General features: G+C 42.1%; 2 protein-coding genes across 8 annotated transcripts in view; one reads left to right on the top strand and one right to left on the bottom strand.

The window, feature by feature from the left end:
• The window catches only part of supt3h (SPT3 homolog, SAGA and STAGA complex component), an 85974-nt gene extending 64746 nt beyond the window's left edge, over positions 1-21228 (bottom strand). For both annotated transcript variants that reach the window (XR_009708617.1, XM_061240155.1), the window contains exons 1-2: positions 21140-21228; positions 14033-14130 (exon numbers count right to left, since the gene is read on the bottom strand). Coding sequence is in view for 1 of the 2 variants with exons in the window: in XM_061240155.1 (XP_061096139.1) it covers positions 14033-14130 (98 nt within the window). In the remaining variant the exon portion in view is untranslated. The remainder of the gene's footprint in view (positions 1-14032; positions 14131-21139) is intronic.
• Positions 1-23604, top strand: part of LOC133127313 (runt-related transcription factor 2-like) — a 55518-nt gene that overhangs the window by 1880 nt on the left and 30034 nt on the right. For 4 of the 6 annotated variants that reach the window (XM_061240143.1, XM_061240135.1, XM_061240117.1 and 1 more), the window contains exon 1: positions 22499-23539. In XM_061240143.1, the coding sequence (XP_061096127.1) occupies positions 23261-23539 (279 nt within the window). In that variant the 5' untranslated portion in view covers positions 22499-23260. Of the gene's footprint in view, positions 1-22498; positions 23540-23604 lie in introns of those variants that run through there. The other 2 variants (XM_061240109.1, XM_061240102.1) reach the window with 1 other exon arrangement.

Here is a 23604-nt window from a genome sequence, read left to right as displayed (position 1 = left end):
TAAAATCCAGCAACCCGTTCCAGTCGCAGGGGAAACCACACACCTGAAACGCAAACATTTTGTAGGATTTTTCTGTTAGTCTAACTTTACAGAGCGAAAACCACCCGTGAGCATGCTAAAAACCGTTTAATGAATCATTTCTTATTCTAATGAACTAAATGAAAAATACAAACAGCGCATAAGCAGGTTTGGGGTAATCTTGCAGATGCATTAGGCAGGCCTTACAGGCAGTGTCAGCCCACAGATTAGGACAGGTCTGAGACAGGTAAATCCAGAGGGAGTCTGAATGAGGCAATGGACCCAGTCTGTAAATCCAGGTGCAGTCTGCAACATTACAGCACATGAACAAAACACTTACATAACAGCACACTGCAATCCGCTAAATATACTCATATTAGAGCACCGAGTCGCACACGGCGATGTGCACTTACTTTACAACAACACGCAAAATAACTTTTTGTTGCAGCACACAGCTACCTGCAATTCCACTACAGCATGCGACAATGTGCTAAGCATAGATTACAGCACAGAAACGTGATGAATTTTGGATTTATTATCAGAAAGCAGTGAGGTGTTGAGACCTTAAACATGTAAACAGTTGGTTATGAGAATAATAATGAAACAAAACCTTTAATGCTTCAGTTGACTATTTTGATGATAAAAAAAACTCAAAATGCGTCACATGGGCATTGTGATAATAGTTTTAAGCTTCGGATAAGTCCATCCACTGAGCAAAGTACTGAAAGTCAAGCTGAAATGAAAATAATTTTTTTCCTCAATTTAGCCAATTCTTCATAACCACACATGTCTTAAAGTATATTTTCCATAAAATGAATAAAACTGTAATGCTTGTGTATTTTTACACAAAAGCTTTTTCTCCCCCATTAATTTCCTTGGAAAACTATTTGAATTTTAAGACATTGTGTACCAGTGGGAGCGTGTAAGCGTGTATGTCGATTAAATGTAAATTTTCCATTTCCCACCAATCAATATCATTTTCACACAGCGGCACGCATTCCTCTCCCCCTCATTTAAACATCAGACAAATCGACCCCCTTCAAAAATCCCCCCCAAAAGATTGGTTTCACTCGCATATGTGTCATATTGCGGAAGCTAGTCCTGCTCTAACTTCAATTTCTGCTGGTCTTTAAGAAAAAATCTCAACTAAAATAAGACTTTGTTCACAGTGTTAAAAGACTTGAAAAGAGAGTGTTGAGGGTTGGTCAGAGAGGGGGCAGTGTGGACTCTAGGGTGAGGGATAGGGGGAGATGGGAGCTGTCCAGGGTCGGTCCAGCCTCAAGGGAACAAAAAAGGGCACTTTATTCTAAGAACAGCACATGTTCTACACGCCTAGACCCCCCTTAAGCACACACGCTCTTAACAGTTACTAATCAATTACACGCCGGCTCTCTCACTGTGAAGTCCATGTGCTTCTGATTTATGCGCGCGGTGGTCTGACGGAAGGCCGAATGGCGCTGGGTATTTCGTTTAATTTGTTATCACAACTGGCCGAGGAACAACAAAAGCTCAATTAAAGGGAGGAAAGGGGGAGTTGGCCGTCCATGTGAGGGAAGAGAACAGGCCTGTGTCCTTTTAGGAACCCAGGCTCCAGGATGTGGAAAAGGAAAAAGGCGGGAAATCGCAGTTTAGGGAGGGAGCAGGTGTGAAGTGCAGGACATGGAGGTCCTTCTAGTCGGTATTTTTTCCGTGAATAAATAATCAGCATCATGGTTTGTTGCTTGTAAGTTTGTATGTACGATGCCTGGAATTGTTTTCTGTGATTGATAGAAATTGTGAGGGACTAACACCTAATAATGACACAGAGGGCTGAATTTATACCAAAACAGTGACCATGTGAAGTACAGGTGGATTACCAAGCCTGTCACTCACCCACACACGGACACACAGACAGACAAATAGAAGCAGGTGAAATTCAAATGAACAGACAAGAAAGATCGATATAGCCGAAATATAAAGCCTTTTTAAAACTTTATTTGACCAATTTTGAAGAGTGAAATCCACATATTCTATCTCCGTACATTTGAAGGCAACTGAGAGTGCATTTCTGTAGATGATTCTACAGCTAATTTTCCCATATCTCACATCATGTTGTTATCTTCAAATTGAACAGGTATCTGCAAAACACCAAAGGCTACTTCGAAGGCAAACTCTCAAACAAACGTGCAGACACAATGAAACACACACATATTGAACACACAGCATGCACACCACCACAAAAAGAGACTTTGCGAATGACAGTGTTATGTTTTAAACACTGACAGACGTGTGGCTTATTTACTGTACAAGGAATTCTCACATACTGCTCCATTCCCTGTTCAGTAGCAACAAAAAATACAGAAGCAAAAATATAGATTCATGACAAAGAAATATTAAACATAAAAAAGAAAAACACACGGCTTAATTTGGTTTCCAAATTCTGAAACAAGGCGGAATAAACAATTCAGAGATCATACGGACAAGCGGGGTCGGATTGAGCAAACGTAGAGAGAGCTCCTTAAAATAATCAAACGCTTCGACTCGAGAGTCACACAATAATAAACAGTCAAGCCCGTAAAGCGTAGGACAGAAACCTCAATCCAGGCAGGAGCAACCCATCCCCGAATCAGACCCGCTTAATCAACCGAGCCCCGGGGAGACCTGGTTTGCACAATCCTGATGTAATTCAAGGAGACATCTTAATTATCCACAACAGAGCAGATGATTGGCACGTTTCCGGCGACTACAGATTCATGGGATTAGGTGATCTAAAAAAAAAAAATAAAAAAAAATAAAAAAAAAACTCAGAATGCTGACAATGCAAAGTCCAGACAAGTACTAGTGAAACAGTCAGAAGGACTAGCAAAAGAGAATCCTACAGTGCTATGAGGGTTTGGCTCCTTCACACTGATACAATCAAAAGCAGGATTCATTTCTCAAAGCTAAACTAAATGCAAGTATGTGGGAAATGCAGCCGAGGCAAGCAAAAACACAGAACCGGACGAGATAATGCACCATAACTGCTGAAATCTAATCTTATTGTTTCACACTTAAAAGCTTGCGATACACCATAAGGCTGCCGGAGTAAGGGACTTTTTGTTGATTTTTTTTGTGGATAATCTACCAGGTAAACCCCCCGCGTCTTAAATTTGTAGCTTTAAATCTTTGGACAGACTGTGGAGCTCATCGCTAGTGTGTTGTGAAAACATTGTAAACCCTCACTGTGTGTTAGGAACTTACGTTTCTTCTCTAAAACTCTACACAGAACGCAAATATCACATACACCGTTAATCAGAGGCTCACAACACCTATAACTGTGCCTATTTTACATACTATCTTGAATGGCACTGACAATATACAGTCAGGGAGAACTTTATTAAGTATTCATTTGATAGATTTTTTTAGACTTATTGGTCTGCTGCTGTAGTCTATCCACTTAAGAGGTTTGACGTGCTGTGTGTTCAGAGATGCTCTTCTGCATACCACTGCTGTAATGTGTGGTTACTTGCATTATTGTCATCTTCCTGTCAGCTTTGACCAGTCTGGTCCTTCTCCACTGACATCTCTCATTAACAAGCCGTATTGGCCTGCAGAACTGCTGCTCCACTGGATGGTTTTTTTGTTTTTCACACCATTCTCTGCAAACTCTAGAGACTGGCGTGTGTGAAAATCCCAGGAGATCAGCCGTTATCATACTCAAACAACTCTGTGTGGCACCAACAATCATTCCACAGTCAAAGTCACTTGGATCATATTTCTTCCCAATTTTGACATTTGGTCTGAATAACAGCGGAACCTTTTGACCACATCGGCATGCTCTTATGCATGTAGTTGCTGCCACATGATTGGCTGATTCAATATTTGCATTAACAAGCTAGTGTACAGGTCTACCTAATAAAGTTCTCAGTGAGTGTATTTTTATATTACATTACATTACAGTCATTTAGCAAACGCTCTTATCCAGAGCGGCGTACAATAAAGCGCAAAACAGAACCAGGGACAAGTGCGTTGAAGACCCTAGAGGAAAGTACAGTTCCAAATTGATTGTCCCAATAGAATAAGAAAGAATACAGACTGTTTATAAAACCATCATTAGCATTAATATAGCCTCCATTCAGGGAAATAAAGAAGGCAGTTTTGCTGATATGGGGAATTTTCAGCTATGAGCATTTAAATGAGGTACTGTGTCAATACTGCAATGAAGAACTTTCACAGTGAAGAGAAGCAGACTGTTCTTCTCAATACAGAAAATGGGCCAAATTGTTTCGCCGTATTTATTTAACCTTCACAGGAAAAGGGGCCAACTATTTTTATTTCATTTATTTAACCTTCGCGGGAAAGTGGAATAAATGCAGTCTCAATCTCTCTCCAACAGGAAGATGAATTACCCTTTCTTTTCTTAATGAGCCCCAAAAAATTATTGCCCCAAAACTTAAAGACAAACACAAGTTACTGCATGGTCAGCAGTGTGGACGCGTGATTTCATAACAAAATAGGTATGAAATAATTAAAAATAAAACATTATTCACCTTGCTACATTAAGGACTGTGAGTAAGCATATGTGCATTCATCTTTTTGATATGAACTTTTTTTCAATCTGTGATGTCTATAAACCATGGAAAAAAACTTGTAAATTCACAGATATCATCAACCAAATCCTGTTATGTGTTAGTCTATCCCCTAATGTAATAAGCTATCTGAGCATTCTGATTAACTTGACACATCACAGCAACTTAAGCAGCTGCTTCCTGTAGAATTTAATTGCACCAATTTTAAGACTGGTTTTATTCAGTAATTTTATTCCATTTATTTTTTATTGTGGCAAACATTTGTTTAAATGAGAGGAGGAACTGTTGCAGATTCAGACTTCTCAAAACAGTCAGTTACCGTCTACAGTTCAAAGAACTTTTTAAACTCCTTAAAGGTGTCTCGCGAAGGGGACTTGTCTCAACACACTGCTACGGAAGTTTTCTACCGGACAAAAAGAACACAAGTGCACACATTTCCTCAAATCATACCAGCTAACCTGAATAGGAACTAAACCAAAATAGGACAAAACACACACAAATTTCAAAGAAAGGCCACAAAAGACACCAGACACCATCCCGTCCTCCGAGCTGAAAGGGTTGAGAAAGACGTTTAAATTAACCCAAGTCTCAGCACTTTGCTTCTATTAGCGTGTCAACTGCAGTTAAGGTTTACCTCGGGGAATATATTCCCTCACTTTTTCAAAGTTGTGAACCCTGTTCAACTTCCTTTTCAAAGGCAGCATTAGCAAAGGTTATTTTAACAAACAGAAAATTATTAAAATAGTTTCTTGACCATCCAAAACCAGTGGTAACAAACCAAGTTCCTGGAGATCTACCATCCTGTAGGTTTTCACTACAATCATAATACTATGCAGTACGTACACTTTAGTAGTAGGAAAAAGGCGAGCATTGCTGGGCTAAATGGCCTGTTCTCGTAATTATGTTATGGTATAAGAAAGTACACCTCATTCAACAGCTAGATATGGTTCAACTGCTCATTAGTAGAGTCAGCCAGGTGTGCCAAATTAGGAAAACCTACAGGAAGGTAGATCCAGGAACTGGAGCTACAAATTCATCCCCCTACTCTCTGAACTCCAGACTCTACATCCCTCCATATGCACTATCTAGTTTATCTACTAGTTTCATAGATTAAATTTACAGGCCAGCAGAGGATGGGCATGCCCCCATAGCTGGGTTCCACTCAAGATTTATTTCTCGCCACTGTTTGAGGGTTTTTCTTCCTTAAGAGAGTTGTTTACCTCATATGCTATTGGAGGCTTTGGGCTGATATGTTCTCTTCTGTGTTACTCTGTAAAATGTCTTCTTGACATGTCTTCCGTGAAAAGCACTATACAAAAAAACAAATTGGTTACCACTGATCTAAACCAACATGAATCCTGACCCTGACTATTCTACACCGCAGTGCACGGCACGAGTTGGGTATAGGATCATGTCTGACTAAATGAGGAGTGGCAGTTTGGCAGTGATTAATGCGGTCATGGACACAGGGATACGGTCTATAACGCGGCTCTTCTGAGCGAGCGTGAGTAACCTCAGGAATAAGAGACAGAGACGGGGACATAGGAGAAGAGGCAGGTGTATCGCGTCTCACCTATCTACCTGAGTGTCAGGTCTTAAGTGTGCTGTAAACACAGCAGAGAGAACCGCACTGCTGCCAGGGATATAAAACACCCTACTGAGCCTTAGATTGACCACAATCTGACCGTGATTTGACCACAATGTGACCGGAACAATTGATGTACATGATAAATAGGGGAAGTCTATAGCCTAGTGGCTAAGGCACTTGACTGGGACCTGGAAGGTCAGTGGTTCAAGCCCCAGTGTAGCCACAGTAAAATCTGTGCAGCTGTTGGGAATGTTTTTCCTCATGTTTTGAAAGTTGTGAGCCCTGTTCAACTTCCTTTTCAAAGGCAGCATTAGTGAAGGTTATCTGAACAAATAGAAAATTATTAAAAGTGTTTCTTGACTATCCAATACTAGCCCTTGAGCAAGACCTTTAACCCCACATTGCTCCACGGGTGATTGGCCCCTGGTTAGTCAAATTAAAAGTTGCTGTGGATAAAGGCGTCAGCTAAAAGCATCAGCTGAAAAACCTCAGTCTCGCTCTCTCCCTAAAAGAGGAGGGCAAAATTCTTACTTTGATAAAGGTTTGTCTGAACACTTCAGTAATGTGAATATGAACTGGCGCACAATCCCGGACACGAGTAAGAAAGTTTACAGCCGTCTCTCTCAAACTTTATAATTGGCTTCGGTAATGTGCAGTGGAAGCCATCTTTTTGTTTTGCGTAGTGAAGTGGAATCTTTGACTGAGGCAGCAATGTGGGGCACAAGCTCTAAAGAGAACAGGCCTGTGCTTGAGTGCCGCCGTGTGTGTGTGTGTGTGTGCGTGTGTGCGGTTCCCCCTGTTGACTCGCCGCGGCGACGAAAGCATTACAGTTCCCGCCGCTCTTTAAAGTGTGGCCCTCAGATCCGCAGCGTGCATCCCCCTGCCGTCGAACCGAATCCTCCAAAAAACGCAAACAAAAAAAAACTAATGCAAAATTAATCAGCAGGCTCTCCCCAAGGACCCGGCACTGCTTACAATGGCGTCCCGGCACGCTTTTAACGCCGAGCGAGACTTTCTGAAGGCACGTCTGAGCTTTATAGGCAAAAGCAGGGGAATAATAAGGGCGTAATCTTTAGTCAAAACTAAATGAAAGCAATGTTGCGCCGGTCTTGTAATTGAATACGTTTCTCCCCCCACCCCACCCCACCCCGAACACTGTGAAATCTGCAGTGTTTATCGGTGTTAAAAAAACAGGAGGCGGTGAAGCTTTGTTCGGTGCCCGCCTGCAACATTGTGCTGACAAATATTTTGTGTAGCAGAGCTGGCTTCGTTCTCCTCAAGCCTTTCTTTTTTCCGTCTTCAGAAACGGCACTGTTGGAAAACACCGGAACTTTCACCGAGCGCGAAAACAAAAAGAGAGTTAACAAAGAAGGCCAGTAAGTAGGCAGCCGAAAAAGTTTCGGGAAATAAAGTTTTGTCTGATGCGCCACCAGCCTTTGCCGATAACACGAATCCCGCGACAGAAAGACAAACGCTGACGCTAAGATAAACAGAAAGCTTTGATGGCACGGCAGACGCGCCCAAAACCTTTTGGACTGAAAAGGAGGAGTGCAGACAGACTTCTGGAAACAACACAAGCATGTATTCTCCCCCTCCCTCAAATTCGAAAATGAGTAAATTGCCTTTGTGTCTGAACTCATTAGAGGTCTGTGAAAATGCCCTCTGCAGACTCGAGCATGTTTACGAACAGAGAACTCCTCTGTTCCCTGAGAAAGCTCGACGTGAAGATGTGTTTCTGATGACAGTCGGCACTTAAAGGACACGCAAGTTATTTCACCCAAATAATTCAACTCCACCACCGTTTCACAACATGGCCTTCCGCATGTACATGCTTGCCACAAGAAATCACGATTTAGCAAAATAAATAAATAAAGCACCAGTAGATAATGAAAGTACTTGTAGTAGTTGTGTCTGAATTACATATTGTTCTGCCCGTTACTGGTGTAAGCACAATTCTGCCTGAATCTGTGTGTTACAGTGGCACTGGACATTGTGTACATCCATTCCTACAGAACTGCGATATGTGCTTTTAGAAGGAAACTGATATTAGAGCGTTAATCGGATCGCTCCAGGCCAACCCTGACCTCACCCTGAGAATGGCTGAGTATGGACCAGACACAGCCTATGTAAGAGGTAACAAGACAGACAGGGGAAACTAAACCCACCGCACACACCCATCTACACACCGGCCATGGAAACACTCACATGTACACACACACTCTCACACACGCTTGCACAGGCATATACAGTGAGCACATTCATTTTTTTGGGTATTTATTAGACTTGTTTTTTAGACTGCTACTGCTGTAGCCTATCCACTTAAGAGTTATGATGCATTGTGTGTTCAGAGATCATCTGCATACCACTGTTGTAATGTGCGGTTATTTGCGTTACCGTCACCTTTCTGTCAGCTTTGACCAGTCTGGCCCTTCTCCTCTGATGACTCCCATTAACAAGACATTTCTGTCTGCAGAACTGCTGCTCACTGGATTTCTTCAGTTTTTTGCACCATTCTTTGCAAACTCTAGAGACTAGTATGCGTGAAAATCCCAGGAGATTTTCTGAGATACTCACCCTGTCTGCCACCAACAATCGCTCCACGGTCAAAGATCACATTTTTTCCCCATTCTGATGGTTGAACTGATGTGAACAGTCCCGTATCTACATGATTGTATGCATTGCACTGCCACCACACAATTGGCTGATTAGATAATCACATGAATAAGTAAGTGTAATAAAGCACAAATGTTCCTAATAAAGTGGTCGGTGAGCGTATGTAGATGCACATGGTCCCCCACACACACGCACACAAACACACACACACACGCACCCATGCACACACGCACACACCCATGCACACACGCACACACCCATGCACACACTCGCACACACTCACGCACACGCACACACATGCACATACACGTAGTACCACGCCTCATCTCTTATGCTGCAGGAGAACTTCAGCCATTCACACAGGACTCCCCCTCAGAAACTCAAGCTCAACTTCGTACCAAACGACTGCCCCAGAGACGAGAGGTTCCATACAGTCTGGTCACCCAGGCAACGGGAGGCAGCTTATTACTGCTGTGCGTTTCTAGTGTCATTCATCTCAAGCCAACTGTAAAAAAATAAAAAAAAGTTTTTAACAACATGAAATGGTTTTGGAAGTACTGGCAGTCTTCACCATATAACAAAGCGCTGATAGTACCCTCAGCATAATATAACACACAAGAACCACTGTAGACAGTCACCACAGCCTAAAGGGAGTAGACTTCCCTGGAACCGCTTAAGAATAAGAAAATTGAAACCGGTAAAGAGTATCTGGCTGGACCTATCAAGCAGACAGTCTTTAAAATCCTCATGTGTCCAACCAACCACTGAGGACTCAACTCCTTAAGAGGAACCGCAAGGACCTTTCAATGGCATCCTTTGTGGGTGTGTGTACTGTACAGTATGTATACAGGCTTAGCATTTGTGTTATTTTCATGAGAAATGCTAGAACGCCGAATGCAGATGCTACGTCCATTTTGGACATGCTCCAGTTATAGCCTACCGGTTGCACATGCATGGGTCCCCTAATGCTAATGCTATCAGTAGTAATGCAAGATGAAGACAGAACACAAAATTCACAGATGCCAATCACAAGAGAACCAACGGGAACAATGAGTCTTTTCTTCAAAATGACATTCAACTGTAATTTGGCCGTTATCATCCCCTTGCACATTTCCTTGGCTTGATTTATCCATTTGTAAATTTTGACATAATTTTGTCTGTTTAAAGTGCTGTATTTGATTCATTTGTATTTGTCTTTTGGGCAGAAATTGGCAGCACACTATCCCGTTGTGATTCGATTTATCACCGCAGACACATGCAAACAAAAACGTTTAAACGTGAACGCGGGCACGGACACACAGAAATGCATAAAAGACGGTAGCATGGTATTTATCATGAATGGATAAAATATCTCCTGAGGTATAACAACCACCAATATATTTGAGGAATTCAATTGAATTAAACATGGATTCACACACCATACGCAGCATCGTCAGAAACGTTGAACCTTACAGCAGCTTGTGATAGGCACTCACCCTTCTACAGTGTCTAACGTGACCTATAAAACCATCTACGAAAGAAAAGTCTGAACGGGTACATTTCTCCTTCGAAATCCGATATTAGTTAAGAGTCCCCTAATGAATAACACCAGACACGACTTTAACAGTAGGGCTTGTCTTACAGATGTACAGTCCTATAAATACCCTCCAGTTGGGGCAGCTCGGGGGGAGGAGGTCGGCTAGTCGAGTTCGCCGAAGTGTGTGGGGCGGAATGTCGGCCGTGTCCAAAACCTCTGTTATCTTTAGCACCTGGTGCAGAGCACTGGTTCTCTGGGTCCAAAGTAAGCACTTCGCACAGCTAATATTTATGGGCTTTTTTAGAATGTACGCTCGAAATATTTGGGAATCGGTTCAAAACATATTTTTGTGCGACTAGAATGGCTCCGGCCTGCGCTGCTGTCGAACAGTGGAGGACGCGCGCTGAACGCACTGTTTATCGCAGTCACGTGTCTGACGTGCAGACAATAAACACACTGTTAATCGGGGGTGTCCCAGAGCTACCTGACCGACTTGTCTAGTAAACCTCTTTTCTGACTCCCGTAGTTACCTGCCTGCTTTAAAATGCGGCTGATTTGTGTCACCTTTGCTCGTAGTAAACCGCGTGGCGATTCTCGGGAAGTGCTACTTCGCGCGTGCGCTGGGCTAAACCTTCCCCTGCGCCATCGCCGTGGGAGACGAGACCGTTTGACGGCACACCTCGGCAGTGAAACGCGGGACCTCTCCAACAACCGCTCGGCTGTTCCACTGTCCCCCCTCTGTAGCACCGCACAGCTCGCTGCTATTTATACCACGGGTACAAGTGATGTCAATTAGAGACCTCCACGAAGGCAGCAGGCAGGCCCAGAGCCACGAGGAAACGGAAAACTCTTTGGTTTGTCTGCCGGGAGCAGACGCTGTCAGCCGGGAGCAGACGCTGTCAGCGGCACTTTCTCCCCAATGGGTTTAGGGTTTTACCCTTACGACCGCTCCGGCTCCCTTGCCACACAGTACAAATAGAAGTATGTGCATCTGCTAGGTAAATAATAATAACTACTTGAAACATCTCTGAACTGCTGCCATTATATTAATAGCTACAATTTTCTATTCCTTAACAGAGGCTTAAACTGTACAGCTAACACGCTGCTTAACAGCAGACTAATTATCCAGCTGGATACAGACTCAAGTCCAAATAGCACTGACACACCAATGAATCAACTTCAGCCCAGCTGTTCACCCACTCCACCATAGTGCGCATTCTGCCAATCGGTGAACAGCTTTAGTGCAGCGCAGCATCCAACAGGCCTATCAAGGAATAGTTGTACTGTGCATCGTAGAAGTAAATCTGCCAATCAGCACGCGATGAGCAGGCATTTCGAGGCATTTCACGCTAAAAAACCTTGAGCACGACTGTGGATCGAATCCTGGGTGGGCCTGGCCTGCAACCACCATGGATCAGAAATACGCTCCCAGCCCGCTGGGTGAAGTAAGGAAACATAATTTCTCCATATCCTCATGTTGGTTAGGTCATATCCTGCCAAAGGCTGAAAAAACATCACTCTAAACTGGAGGGCTACGAGGCTCCTCTTTTTAAAGCTGCAATTAAGAGTCCTGCAAAATATGGCCCAGTAAAGACGGAGCACTTGGAGAGCTTTACAAGCCTTTCACTGCAACTCCAGGAACATTGAGGAGAAAAAAAAAGCAGAGGAGAGTCTCGCAGCTTGTTATGTCATCCCGCACTGGAAAATAAGTTAGCAACTTAAATTAAGACTGTGGCGCTAAACGCAGTCGATCCAGGGTGTGATTTATGAACGTGCGCGTCCATTTGGCAACGATTAGCACATTAAAGAGAACCTTTTTCGTTCTACATCAGACATGGCGGAGGGCTTGTTTTGAGTCATCCTATTAGGCATCCGATTAAACAGAAACGGACAGGCACCGAATAGCTGGCCAGACAGACCGCGGTCTGCAGCTATAAGCCCGACGCCAACAGCCCGTGCAAGCCTTCAGGGCCCCTTGGGTTGTTCTGACTGTGTACGCTGGTACTTGCTATATTAAGTTGAGTCCCGTAGTCTCAGAACACCACTGGGGCAGTCCCATAGCCTTTATGGCCCCGTGGCAGACGAGCTTAATTGGAATTCTTTCCAGAACTTTCCCTGGACAACAGTAGGGTGCGGCAGGGGCGGGGCTATCCTCCCGGCTCCAGAACTCAAAATGGCGCATGGGGGGGGGGGGGGGGGGGGGGAACATGGGGTGGGGGGGTTACTCTGAAGTGGCTGTGACTGCTGAAACCTCCTCACAACATGTGGAGCACAGGATTGGGCAGAGAGCATTTCTCACTTTGATGAGGGTGGGATCCGCTTCAGTGCGCATAAAGACCACCAGCTTTATAGCTACCCGATCCCTGCAATCAGCACTGGCATTAGAGTAAACAGTATGGGAGAGAGGTTTGTTTTCACTATCCAAGAGAATTTTGTTTTTCTCAAAATGAAGACGCAATTGCGGAACAGCTAGTAGTTGTGCAGCCCAAACTAATCTGTGTGATAGTCATGACGGAGAAAATGATTATTTGCTAAGGGGAATAACCATTTTGTACAGAACACTACGTGCCAAACACCGCATACAAAACTTCTATTCTATATGCATCTACAAGTGTGATAAAGAGATGGAGAAAGAATAATTCAAAAGAAAGAGAAAAATAGGGCCACCAGTAAAGATAAATGCCCAGAGAAAAGAACTTCCTGAAACAAGTCAGCTCTCAAACACCAGGCTAGCTGCAGTGCTAGCAGTTCAAGTTCAAAATGTATTCAAAAAGAAGTTGACCCCTTAAAGAAAACTGGATACAGCGTTTCATACATTAATAAAACAAAACTAATCAAACAGAGAATAAATTGAACAAGGATTACACTCTGACACAATACCTTGTCAGACGAAAAGATCCCACACAAACCGAGAAGTTAATCAAATGCAGATTCAGTGACCACAACCTCACCATGGAAACAGGCCGCCATAAACAGCTAGCTGTGTAACCTCTGAGAAGTGGGAGAAAAGAGGGGTGCAATCCTGCTCTAAACACAGCCAGTTTAATGTACCCAACCCTTAGGGGCGCATGATAATTCCCAACTTTTCCTTTGTTTCATAATCCTGCCTGTATTGAGAACTAGTGGAAAAAAAATAAAAGATCTCTATGTATTTGTTTGTTTTTTTGGGGGGTATTTTTGGTATTTGACCCTAGTGAGCATTTTGTCTATTGCCTTCTTAAATTTGACATCTTTGAGCCAAATTCCAAATATTCTCAAGAAGGAATTCAGTTTATGCAGCTGCCAGACAATAAAAGTCTGTGGATCCTATTAGAAAAGCAGTTTTTCTTTTTTAATAGTTGTGAAAGCATAATTTTGTTTTACCCTAAAGACCAGGGGGCTAGCCTCAGACATAGCTGGAAAGTTAATGGCTCTATTGCCATGAAAATTGCAGTGCACTTTAATGTTGCCAAAAGGAAGAAGTTTGTTGATTTTGGTGGCCCCATGACGTTACCTCGAGCGCCACCATCAGTCCAAACCTTCAAATTGTGATTGACATATCTGAAAAAGTAATGGCCCTATTGCCATGAAATTTGCTGTGCATATTCATGCTCCCAAGAGGAAGAATTTCATTTTTCTGGCGAACCCATGACGTTACCTCTAGTCCCACCATCAGGCCAAACTTTCAATGAATGATTGCCATATCTTGAAAAGTAATGGCCAGATTGCTACATAATTTGCTGTGCAACAAGAAGAGAAAGGGGTACTTACATCATGCTCTGCAGCTCCGGGATGAAACTAGTGGCCTTCCCAGAACTCCTCCCGGCACTGGCGCTGCCCGACATGGGACTCGCGGCATTGGAGCTCATCTGCAGGACACAAATCGGAGCGCTTAGCACTGTGGCACCAGACAAAAGTTTATCCCGAAGTATTTGCAATTAGAAAGCAACTTTATAAAGAAAACAACCCCCTTGTGAAGCTGAGGCACGCAGCACCGCAGTAAGTGCTTGAAGGCCACTGTTAGCATCTTCCTGAATACAAGGCCTTACAGCAAGACAGTGAAGATGAAATTCTGCTTAAATGTCTTGTGCAGTATAACGGTCTGTTTTAGCAGGTATTCACCAGTCAGTAATCAAAAAGGTCCATGTCTCATGAAGGACATCTATGCAATACTGACAGCAGGCACTTTCCCTAGCAATAATTTGGGAAAAATTAAAACAGCTGCTAGATCTCTGGTTTTGAAAATCTATGCACATTTAGAGAAATCTTTGGGGGGTTGAGAGGAACCATTGCCAGGGGAGCTGTGAAATGCATTGTTGTGGGGGGGGGAGCACTACATTTCCTTCTGAAATGTAACACCTGTACATACCTACTGTATAAAATAAGGCCTATGCCAAATTTGCTCTTTGGCATGCTGAAAATCCAGCAATCCTTTTCACTGAAAAGTCTGACCTGGTCCTTAATGCATGAGACCCCTCATGTACGAGACATAACATCTATATGCTTGATGGGCGGAACTATTGCCATGTTTGACTTTGCCCATTCAGATAAACACTTTACATTTTTGATGACACCAAATAGGAAGCGCAAACCTTTTTATCTCTGTGGGTCTTTGACGGAAAACATACTCTTAATGTGACACCTTGACTCAAAGCACCTTTAACTGTATCATGCACTTCCTGCATCACCTTAAAGGTACAATAGGTCATTTCTGACTTCTAACGGTCAAAAGAGGAATAGCAGCAACAAACACCTTCAAACCACGACTCTGTTTATCCCTTCCCCTTCTCTGTGAACGTGCCGACATTTAAACGCCATTGGCTGTGGCAATTAGAAGCAATTTTCAACCAATGAGCTTGAATTATTGTACAGCTTTACAATGTTTTGGTACAGAGTGCCGGCCCGTCAACTGTACATTTTGAAACCCGAATTTCAGGACTATAAACACAGGCAGAGGGTGAGTCAACATGTCAGTGAGACTTTTTCAATGATAGGAAGGGATTTACAATGTCTTGTAACAATGTTTTAACACAAAAATCTTACCTATTGTACCTTTAAATAAAAGGACACTTGCTGATTATTGGAATATGTACAAGGTGCAAGTGGCTTGCAAAACACCAGAGAAATGATTTAGCTTCTAAGACCTGATACAGTACATGACCTATGGAGTTAATCCATGTTATTATAAATTGATTTGAGACAAAAAAAATTGTCCTCCGGGGCCCCTGTGGAATCAAAAATAAGTGCTGCGCAGTGTGCTGATCGGAGACTTCTGTGTAAGGGAGATAATCCAGAGAAAACCATGCATGGCATGCAGAACACCTGTCTGAGGTAGACAGAGTACAGGAACAAACAACCAACAGCTATACTCCAACTCCCACTCCTCAAAAATGACAGTGCTTGTTCAAATCTGCCTCTGCTGCTCTCAATAGAAAACCACTAAAAACATTGAAACTAAAGAAAAATAAAATGGCAGCTCTGACTGTGGCCTAAATTAACAGTGTGTTTACAACACAACACCAAGCGGCGCAGTGATATCGTGGCCTCTTTTCCTCACTGTACCCCTGCCCCTAATGCCCCTATACTTACCCAGCACAGGCCTCCTGACAGGATGTCCTATCCCATATCCAAACACACTTAGTCAAATTCATGTGCAACCATTGACCTGTGCAGAGACATTTTTACATTTGGAAATGTAGTCATGTGAAATTTCACGCTCCGCTGACCGTATTTGAACAACATTACCTGAAGCACAGCTGCCGGTTTGACAGAGCGGGAAACCGCGGGCTTCCTATGGTCCGCCGTATTATCTGACTGTCAAATCGCACAGGTGGACGGCCTTTTCTGCGCGAGCCGCGGCAAAATGAGCCGGGAGGTTAGCGCTCATAAAACCGGACCTGACATCTTAAATATTTTCAATAGATCAAAAGAAGGCTATGCAAATAGCTTTTTCTTCCAACGTTAAACAAACATTTTTTTGGACATTCGGTCAGCATGTTTCCTGGCACTGAATGCAGACTGTAGTGTCAAATGCAGAAGCACAACTTTCTAGACAGCTTTCTTCAATAAATTGCTGACGCTGAACACAAAATTCGAAATCCTACTGTAATCATCCCTACCGTGGATGAAAGCTGAAGTTTTGCTTTGAATTGTGAGCCAGATGGCTACCATATTTAGCCAAATGAACTCAGATGTGGTGAATTAATTCAGATTGCTTCAATGTGCATGGATTTAACATGATACTGAACTTATAGGCTATGGAGAATAAGGGAGCAGTTTTTTATTTATTGTTTTTTTACCCCTCAATAATGAAATACTTTTAAGCATCTCTCTGCAGACGCCTAGTTAATTTTATTGATTTGCTGTAATCTTGGCCTATAGAGACAGAACATGGGATTTTAATACTGGGACATGGTAAAGATTGCAAGGTCTGGTTTGAATTATATTCAAATATTAATAAAGGCGTGTCACTTTTAAGCAGTTATTCTTTACGACTATTTAACCATAGTTTGTGTGATCTGCCAAGAGTTCCGCAAAATAAGTGCAAGTAAAAATATAGATTCACATAAGATGGCATCAACAGGGGAAAACAATCCCGTAGCCTATATGCTAATTTAACACAAACAAAAAGTTGCTGATTAAAAATAGATTTATAGCGCAATTATAATTATACCAAGTTATTAATCCTATAAATCCGCAGTCGATCTGGTTAATTTTAGGAAATCAAAAACATATTTGGTGAACGGAGCAGCGAGAGAGGAAATGTAATCTAATAGCACCTCTTTTTCAGCACTGTAATGAAGTGCCAATAACCTCTTCAAAATGAAATTATTTATCTGCCACATCCGCGGCCTCCGCCACACACGGCCTTCGCGGACATGATCCTTTTCTCTGCTTTAGATAGGTAGTGAAATAATGCAAAAGCCATTTCCCTATTCAAAAACCAGTAATTCACGGCTATTGGATATCTATCCTTGAAAGAAGGGAAGTGGGATAGCCCCTCTTTCTACTTTTCCATTTCTTCGGAATGGAAATTCTCCACAAGCAGATGTATTATTTTTAAGCACAAAGATGATGCAATGTAGTTTAATGTACACCTGATAAAACAGGGCAATACATTTAATTGGGAACAACGGATGTTCTGTTTAGGATACCAAAGAAATAACCCAGAAGCTGAGACCGAATGTAGGCGAACAAAAAAATATTTAAATGAAATGATCGAATAAGACTGCTTGAACTAGAAACATTAGCATAGGCCTGTTACTTATCCAATCTATTAGCCTCAATCACAAAAGGAACAACAGGCATTGCAATTAGGGCCTGTAACTGGAAAAAAACGGAGATTAGCTTCAGGCAGGAAAAATATAGTCGGATGCAAGCACTTAAAACTCCTTGATTTAAGTGACAACTTGCATCTAAAGTCTAAATATTGAACACTATACGGTTTACATTGTTTTATATATTTTAATCTTGCGTTTGTGCTCTATCAGCAATAGTAATTCTGACTGCATTCTAAACCATAGCACTTCTCGCATATTATGAATCCGCTGTAAAAGAATGCATATGGAACACATTGAGGTACCAACAGCCTAAGAGCAGAGAATGGAGGGAAAGGTGGACTACGGTTTCGCTCAAGACCCGTAAGACAGCGTCTGACAAGCTGACAGACACTGCCTTACCACGAAGCAGCACTCTTGAAACAAGATTTGGCCGCAGCGGGTATAGCCTATTTTTCTCTTCCTGGCTCAATCCCCTGGAAGCGTCTCGCTGCACGTCTTAGTGACTCAGTTTAATTTCAGACAGTGATGTGGAATTTCTCCCGGTCTGACTACACGATTAAACTGCCCTGGCCCCATATGCGCCGGGGAATTCCACCGTCCCATTCAATAATTTTGTTCGCTAAGTGCCGGCGTGCCTCTGTCATGCCCAAACACTCCTATGATGATGTTTTATTCATAGGTCCCTCTGGGGGAAACGTATTGCATCCAGATCCAATTTGCCTTAGACACTAAGAAAACACGAAGAAAAAATAATTGAAACCAGTCTCAATGAATATGCACATACATTCTCGCCATTTTAAGAATGTAAGTCGTTGTTTGCAAGCTAGTCCGGACCAATTAGAAAGTTTCAAATACAGACATATTGCATTTTCTCGTAAAATTTGAAACAGTATGTTTCGCTTCTATTTTCAACATGGATCCAAAATAGTGAGCTAAATTAGACCCCTGCCCACACAGCCACACACACCCTAAAACGTAGCCTACTGCATGCACAAACTAATATTTCACTCTGCAGTGTACCAAACTACAGCGGACCTATCATCGTGATTTCCGCATTTTATACGTGTGCTGTGGTGGATATTATAACTATTCGATTTCACTGGTCAGTAAAATAACCCACAAGTCAATCTTCTGCCGGTTGCACCACAATTAAAGGGATAGCTCACTTTCAACATCAGTGTTACAGTTCTAGAGGCGGCACTTGTGTACCGGATTTTAATGCGTTTATTTCCAGTTGGAAGTACACTTAAATACGAAAGTATTAGGACAGTGATACCGTTTAGGTCAAACTACAGACTGTCAGAATTAATTACATGGTATTTCTATCGATTTTGGGTAATCTGTGTCAGGATTACATCCCTTTTTATAGTGCCCATTTTAGGGGAGCAAATGTAACTGTGCTGTACACTACCTCAACCACTGTTTCATAGATGGGTGCTTTGGTCATGAGCAGTTCCTTTCTTTCTCCACACTTTCCATCACTTTGGTATGGGTTAATACTCATCACATCTGTCCATAAGACTTTGTTTCAGAACGGTACAGTTTTAAAGGCACACTATGCAGGATTTCCACCTTGAAAAGATGATTTTAAAAAACCATGCTAGGTAATTATAATGATGCACTGGCAATATACTGTGTTCATTTCTGCCCAATGCCTTGCCTATGTACCTGTAGCTATTTGTTATTCTAAAAAGTGTTTGGGACATTTCTTGACGTGACCCTTTTTTCCTTGTGGGCTATAACTGAAAAGAAAAAGGCCAAGAGAAGAAGAGGAAACATGTATGAAATAGCTACTAAAGTGGCCTATTAGTTGGGATAGGAAGAGAAGGACATCTTTGTGGCTGACTGCTAACCAAGAGGCCAGCGTTTGGTCATGTCAGGTAGTTAGCTACTGTCATAAGCTAACAAGCAGGCTGGCCATGATAGCCCAGGAATTTGTTGGGCGTCTGATATTTCACCAAGTAACAACTTAACGTTCGAGAATAAAATTCCAATCCACTTCTCTCGGCTCATATGGGCTGGCTAGACATTGTTGGGTAGGTATGGGTGATCCCACCAGTTGGAAAACACTACTATCCCATATACATTCTATGTTTTGTTTTTTCCAGATATGACTGCAGTTTGAGTACAGAATACAGCAGACCAATATTGGTGGTTGGACAGAGACACATTACACGTTTCACCAAATTCATATCTTAGGCGAACGTGTGCTAGTGTGCCATTGTTGCTACAGGGTTGGCCACAGCCTGCAAGTATTCAGGCAACTTAACTGCTCTGCTGAAGGGGGAAGTCACCTTCAAGCTATGCAGCAGGAGAGACATATGATGATGCTGCAGTAGATACATGATGCTAGACTATGAGGATGCTACATTTATTTTTTTAAAATAAATTAATAAAAATAAGAGATAATGAATTGATGCTTCATGAGTAAGCTTATGTTTTAGCATACTTGTGACTGCCTGACTGGTATGATGTAGCTATTGCTGCATTTTTAATGTGATCCCTACAGTCTGCAATGCAATGCTACAATGCTTCCCACATAGCTAGCCAGAGCAATATCCATTTTATTGGCGTGTGAGCTTCCGCCATCTTGAGGTGTAGGCAGGGTTGAGAATGGAGGAGTGAGGAGGCATTTTTGATTGTCCACAGAAGAAAAGTAAGGAAAGAAATACTGCATAGTATGCCTTTAATTTTTTTTTTTTAGGCCATTCTGTTCTTGATGCTTACAAGTGGTTCGCACCTTGTGGCAAGCCCTCAGAGGTTATGCTGGTGTAGTCTTCTCTTTTTAGCGTTTGACACACCTACAGATAAATGTAAAAGTTGTAGGACAGTGACAATATTTCTTTCATTTTGGCTCTGTACTCCAGCACACTGGATTTTAAATAAAACCAGGAATGTGAGGTTAATGTGCAGACTTCCAGCTAAAACTTGGAACAGAATGATGTTATGACGTAAATAAAGCAAATAATCTTGGACTTGCACATGGCTATATTGATGTACACTAAAAACTGTTGTAGCTAATTTAATCGCTAAAATAGCTACAACTGGTGACATGGCAATGGTGTGTGCATCATGGTTGCAAATAAACTAGCAAACTGCCAGCATATCAACAAAGCTAGAACAGTTGCGTGACAGCTTGCAAGAAACATGCAAGCTAACGCATATACGCTTACAGGCGGAAAAGTACATGCGCATTATCTTAGAATTCACAAATGTATGTAACCGCAGGTAGCTTGGGAATTACGTTGGTATTAGCAAATCAGGCATCTAGTTACTACTAGATACACCGCCGTCTAACACAAATTGCGATCACGCCAACGATATGCCTGAATGTAAAACTAAGCAATAAACTGCGTTTTTCAAGCGAACTAGCTAAATAATTAAGCAGATTAGCTCGTCATCATGCGAACATTAACACAATAAAAATAACCAAAACTGCTAACTAGCTAACTAGCCACGAATCACGCTCTTTTCCCACGAAGGATGACAAATTTGTGGAAAATATATCTACAACAAATTATATAACTAACGCACGGCCGTTTTCCAGCTCCTCTTGCACAAACTCGGTGAACTGTTCGTGAAAGCTTCGCCTCCTTACCTTTATTTGATACTTCCAAACGTCCCTTTTTTGCTTACATGCCGCAGTTCAGCAACTTCTTTTGACGTCAAAACAACACACGGAAGTACTGTGTTCTGGTCGTTGTAGTTCTTATTCGTTACATAATACAACGTTTCTCGCGTGTAAATGCGAGTCTCGTAGTTTTTGTGTCGCACAAAAGCGCACACAGCATGACGGTTACTGTCTCGCAATGTGCTTATTGTTGATACCAGTCTGTGCAATTACCAGCCTGACAACAAGTGAACAAAATATCCATTTAATTTAACATCACTGTTACTAGCCTTCTTCTTCTTCTTCTTCTTCTTCTTCTTCTTCTTCTTCTTCTTCTATAATAGCCTAATAATAATCATTGGATTATAATATGATATTATTATTATTTGTAGGCTATTATTGTTGTTGTTGTTGTTGTTGTTGTTGTGGCTGCTGCTGCAACGACTGTATCGCAATAAACGCAAGTAGGCTATATTTATAAATCAAAATGTATACATCAAAATTAGAAAAAAACGGACCAATAGGTTATCGCGGCCCTTACAGCGCTCCCCTACGACCGAACAATGTTTGAATGTGTTTTTCTCTGACTCAGACCAAAGGAAATGAGTCATTCATTTCTCCTCACGAGCAGTTTGTTCATTTAATGTTCTGTTTCTTCTCGAATAGAAGGATTTAAGCGATTCAATTAAGTCGGTATATGTTCTCCCATTCATACTATAAGCAGCCTAGTTATATGGGTGAAGTTTAACCATACAGAGACCTGTCAGAATGCATTCTGTATGTTAGTTATACTGATGTAATAAGGGAGAAATACTGCGAAAGTAGTCTATTGCTGTTCAGGTGTGCTGTGTTTCTAAAGCAATGTCTCCTTATGAGTAGAAAGTGTGGGTCCTTGGATGATTTTTCTGTTTTAGATTATTTATCTATAATGTATATGCTTATATTAAATGTAAAACAAAGACCTGCCTTTTTATGTAGATTTTTTTCTTCCAGAAAACCGTAGGCTTAGCTGTATTATTACCCGGGGAGTCTTATGCGTTTCATTCGCTCACGGAAATGTAACAGGGATAGGCTATAGGGCTTTTATATTAGAATGTTTTTTTCCGTTTTATATGAAAATAAGGACACATCTGGGTCAAGAAGTGAATAGGCTATACATAGCGATTGGATCAGGGCTTCCCACATTGCTGTAGCCTATTTATTTTGAATACACTTTGATGAAGGGCGTTGAGCAGGCTACCACGTGTTTGGGTCTCATCAGCATAATGATCGTCTTTCTGACTATAGGCTATATGTATATAAACCACAAAAAACCCCAAGCGCTCGGCATCCCTGCCTGCGAAGACTAACCACACTTTCGGGACACAAATTTGTGGCAGTTTTCAGCTTCTTCATCCTACAACCGCAATTCTGACATCACATTTTAACCCTATCAAAACGCTTCTTTTTTTGGATACATTAGAAAAAGTTTACCTGCCAGTTTCAAATTGGATACCATGTTGAATAGGCTACAATATGAAAGAAGAATGAAGAAAGAAAATTGAGAGTACAGAGATATTTTGGCAGCCGTAAACGTTTTTGTTTAGTTTTTGTTTAACTTGTTTTCCTTTAATGTCCTGTTCGAATTACGCAATATCACATTTACTTGGAAAAGGCTTCTGGCTTTGTTCTTGCGGTAGACTGATCGTGTGGTGTTTAGTGTCACTTAGTGTGTGGGATACCAAATTTGCCGAAGACGTCTTGATTTCTCTTCGTGAAAACTAAAAACTAAAAATTCCTTCAACAGTTCTACGTTCGCTAGACTGGCTTCTTTCTTTTTCTTTTGATAAGGAAGCGCTCGTATTCACAACGTCAGGAATCGACAAGGAGTTATTTCAGGACAGTTGCAAAGGGAAAAGTGACTTTTTTAAAACAGTGATTAAAATTTACACCAAATTCGTGTGTCAATGTACCATCGAAGATATTCACTCCGACACCGTTCAGAACGCACTTTTGTATCTTCAGCGCAGCTGTAGTCTGCCTGCTACGTTCCAAGGAGGATATTTTATCGTTGAAAAATCTGTTGTATGTCTGTTTCGGCCGTCTTACCTTCTATAATATAGTGTTGTGATGCGCATTCCCGTAGATCCCAGCACGAGCCGCAGGTTCAGCCCCCCGTCCAGTAGTCTACAGCCTGTCCCGGGGAAAATGAGCGATGTGAATACAGCGACAGGGCAACAAGACACGTCTCCAGCTGTGCCGAGACTTCGGCCGCACGATAACCGCACCATGGTGGAAATCATCGCTGACCACCCCGCCGAACTTGTCCGGACTGACAGTCCAAATTTCCTTTGCTCCATCCTGCCATCTCATTGGAGGTGTAATAAAACTCTACCCGTCGCTTTCAAGGTAAGATCGTTCTTTTGTTCACATTTTTTATCTTAACATTCTTGGCTAATTGTTGTCTTCGTGAA

Source organism: Conger conger, chromosome 1, assembly GCF_963514075.1.
Source record: "Conger conger chromosome 1, fConCon1.1, whole genome shotgun sequence".
Taxonomy (NCBI): Eukaryota; Metazoa; Chordata; class Actinopteri; order Anguilliformes; family Congridae; genus Conger; species Conger conger.
This window is presented reverse-complemented; position numbering and strand designations above follow the sequence as displayed.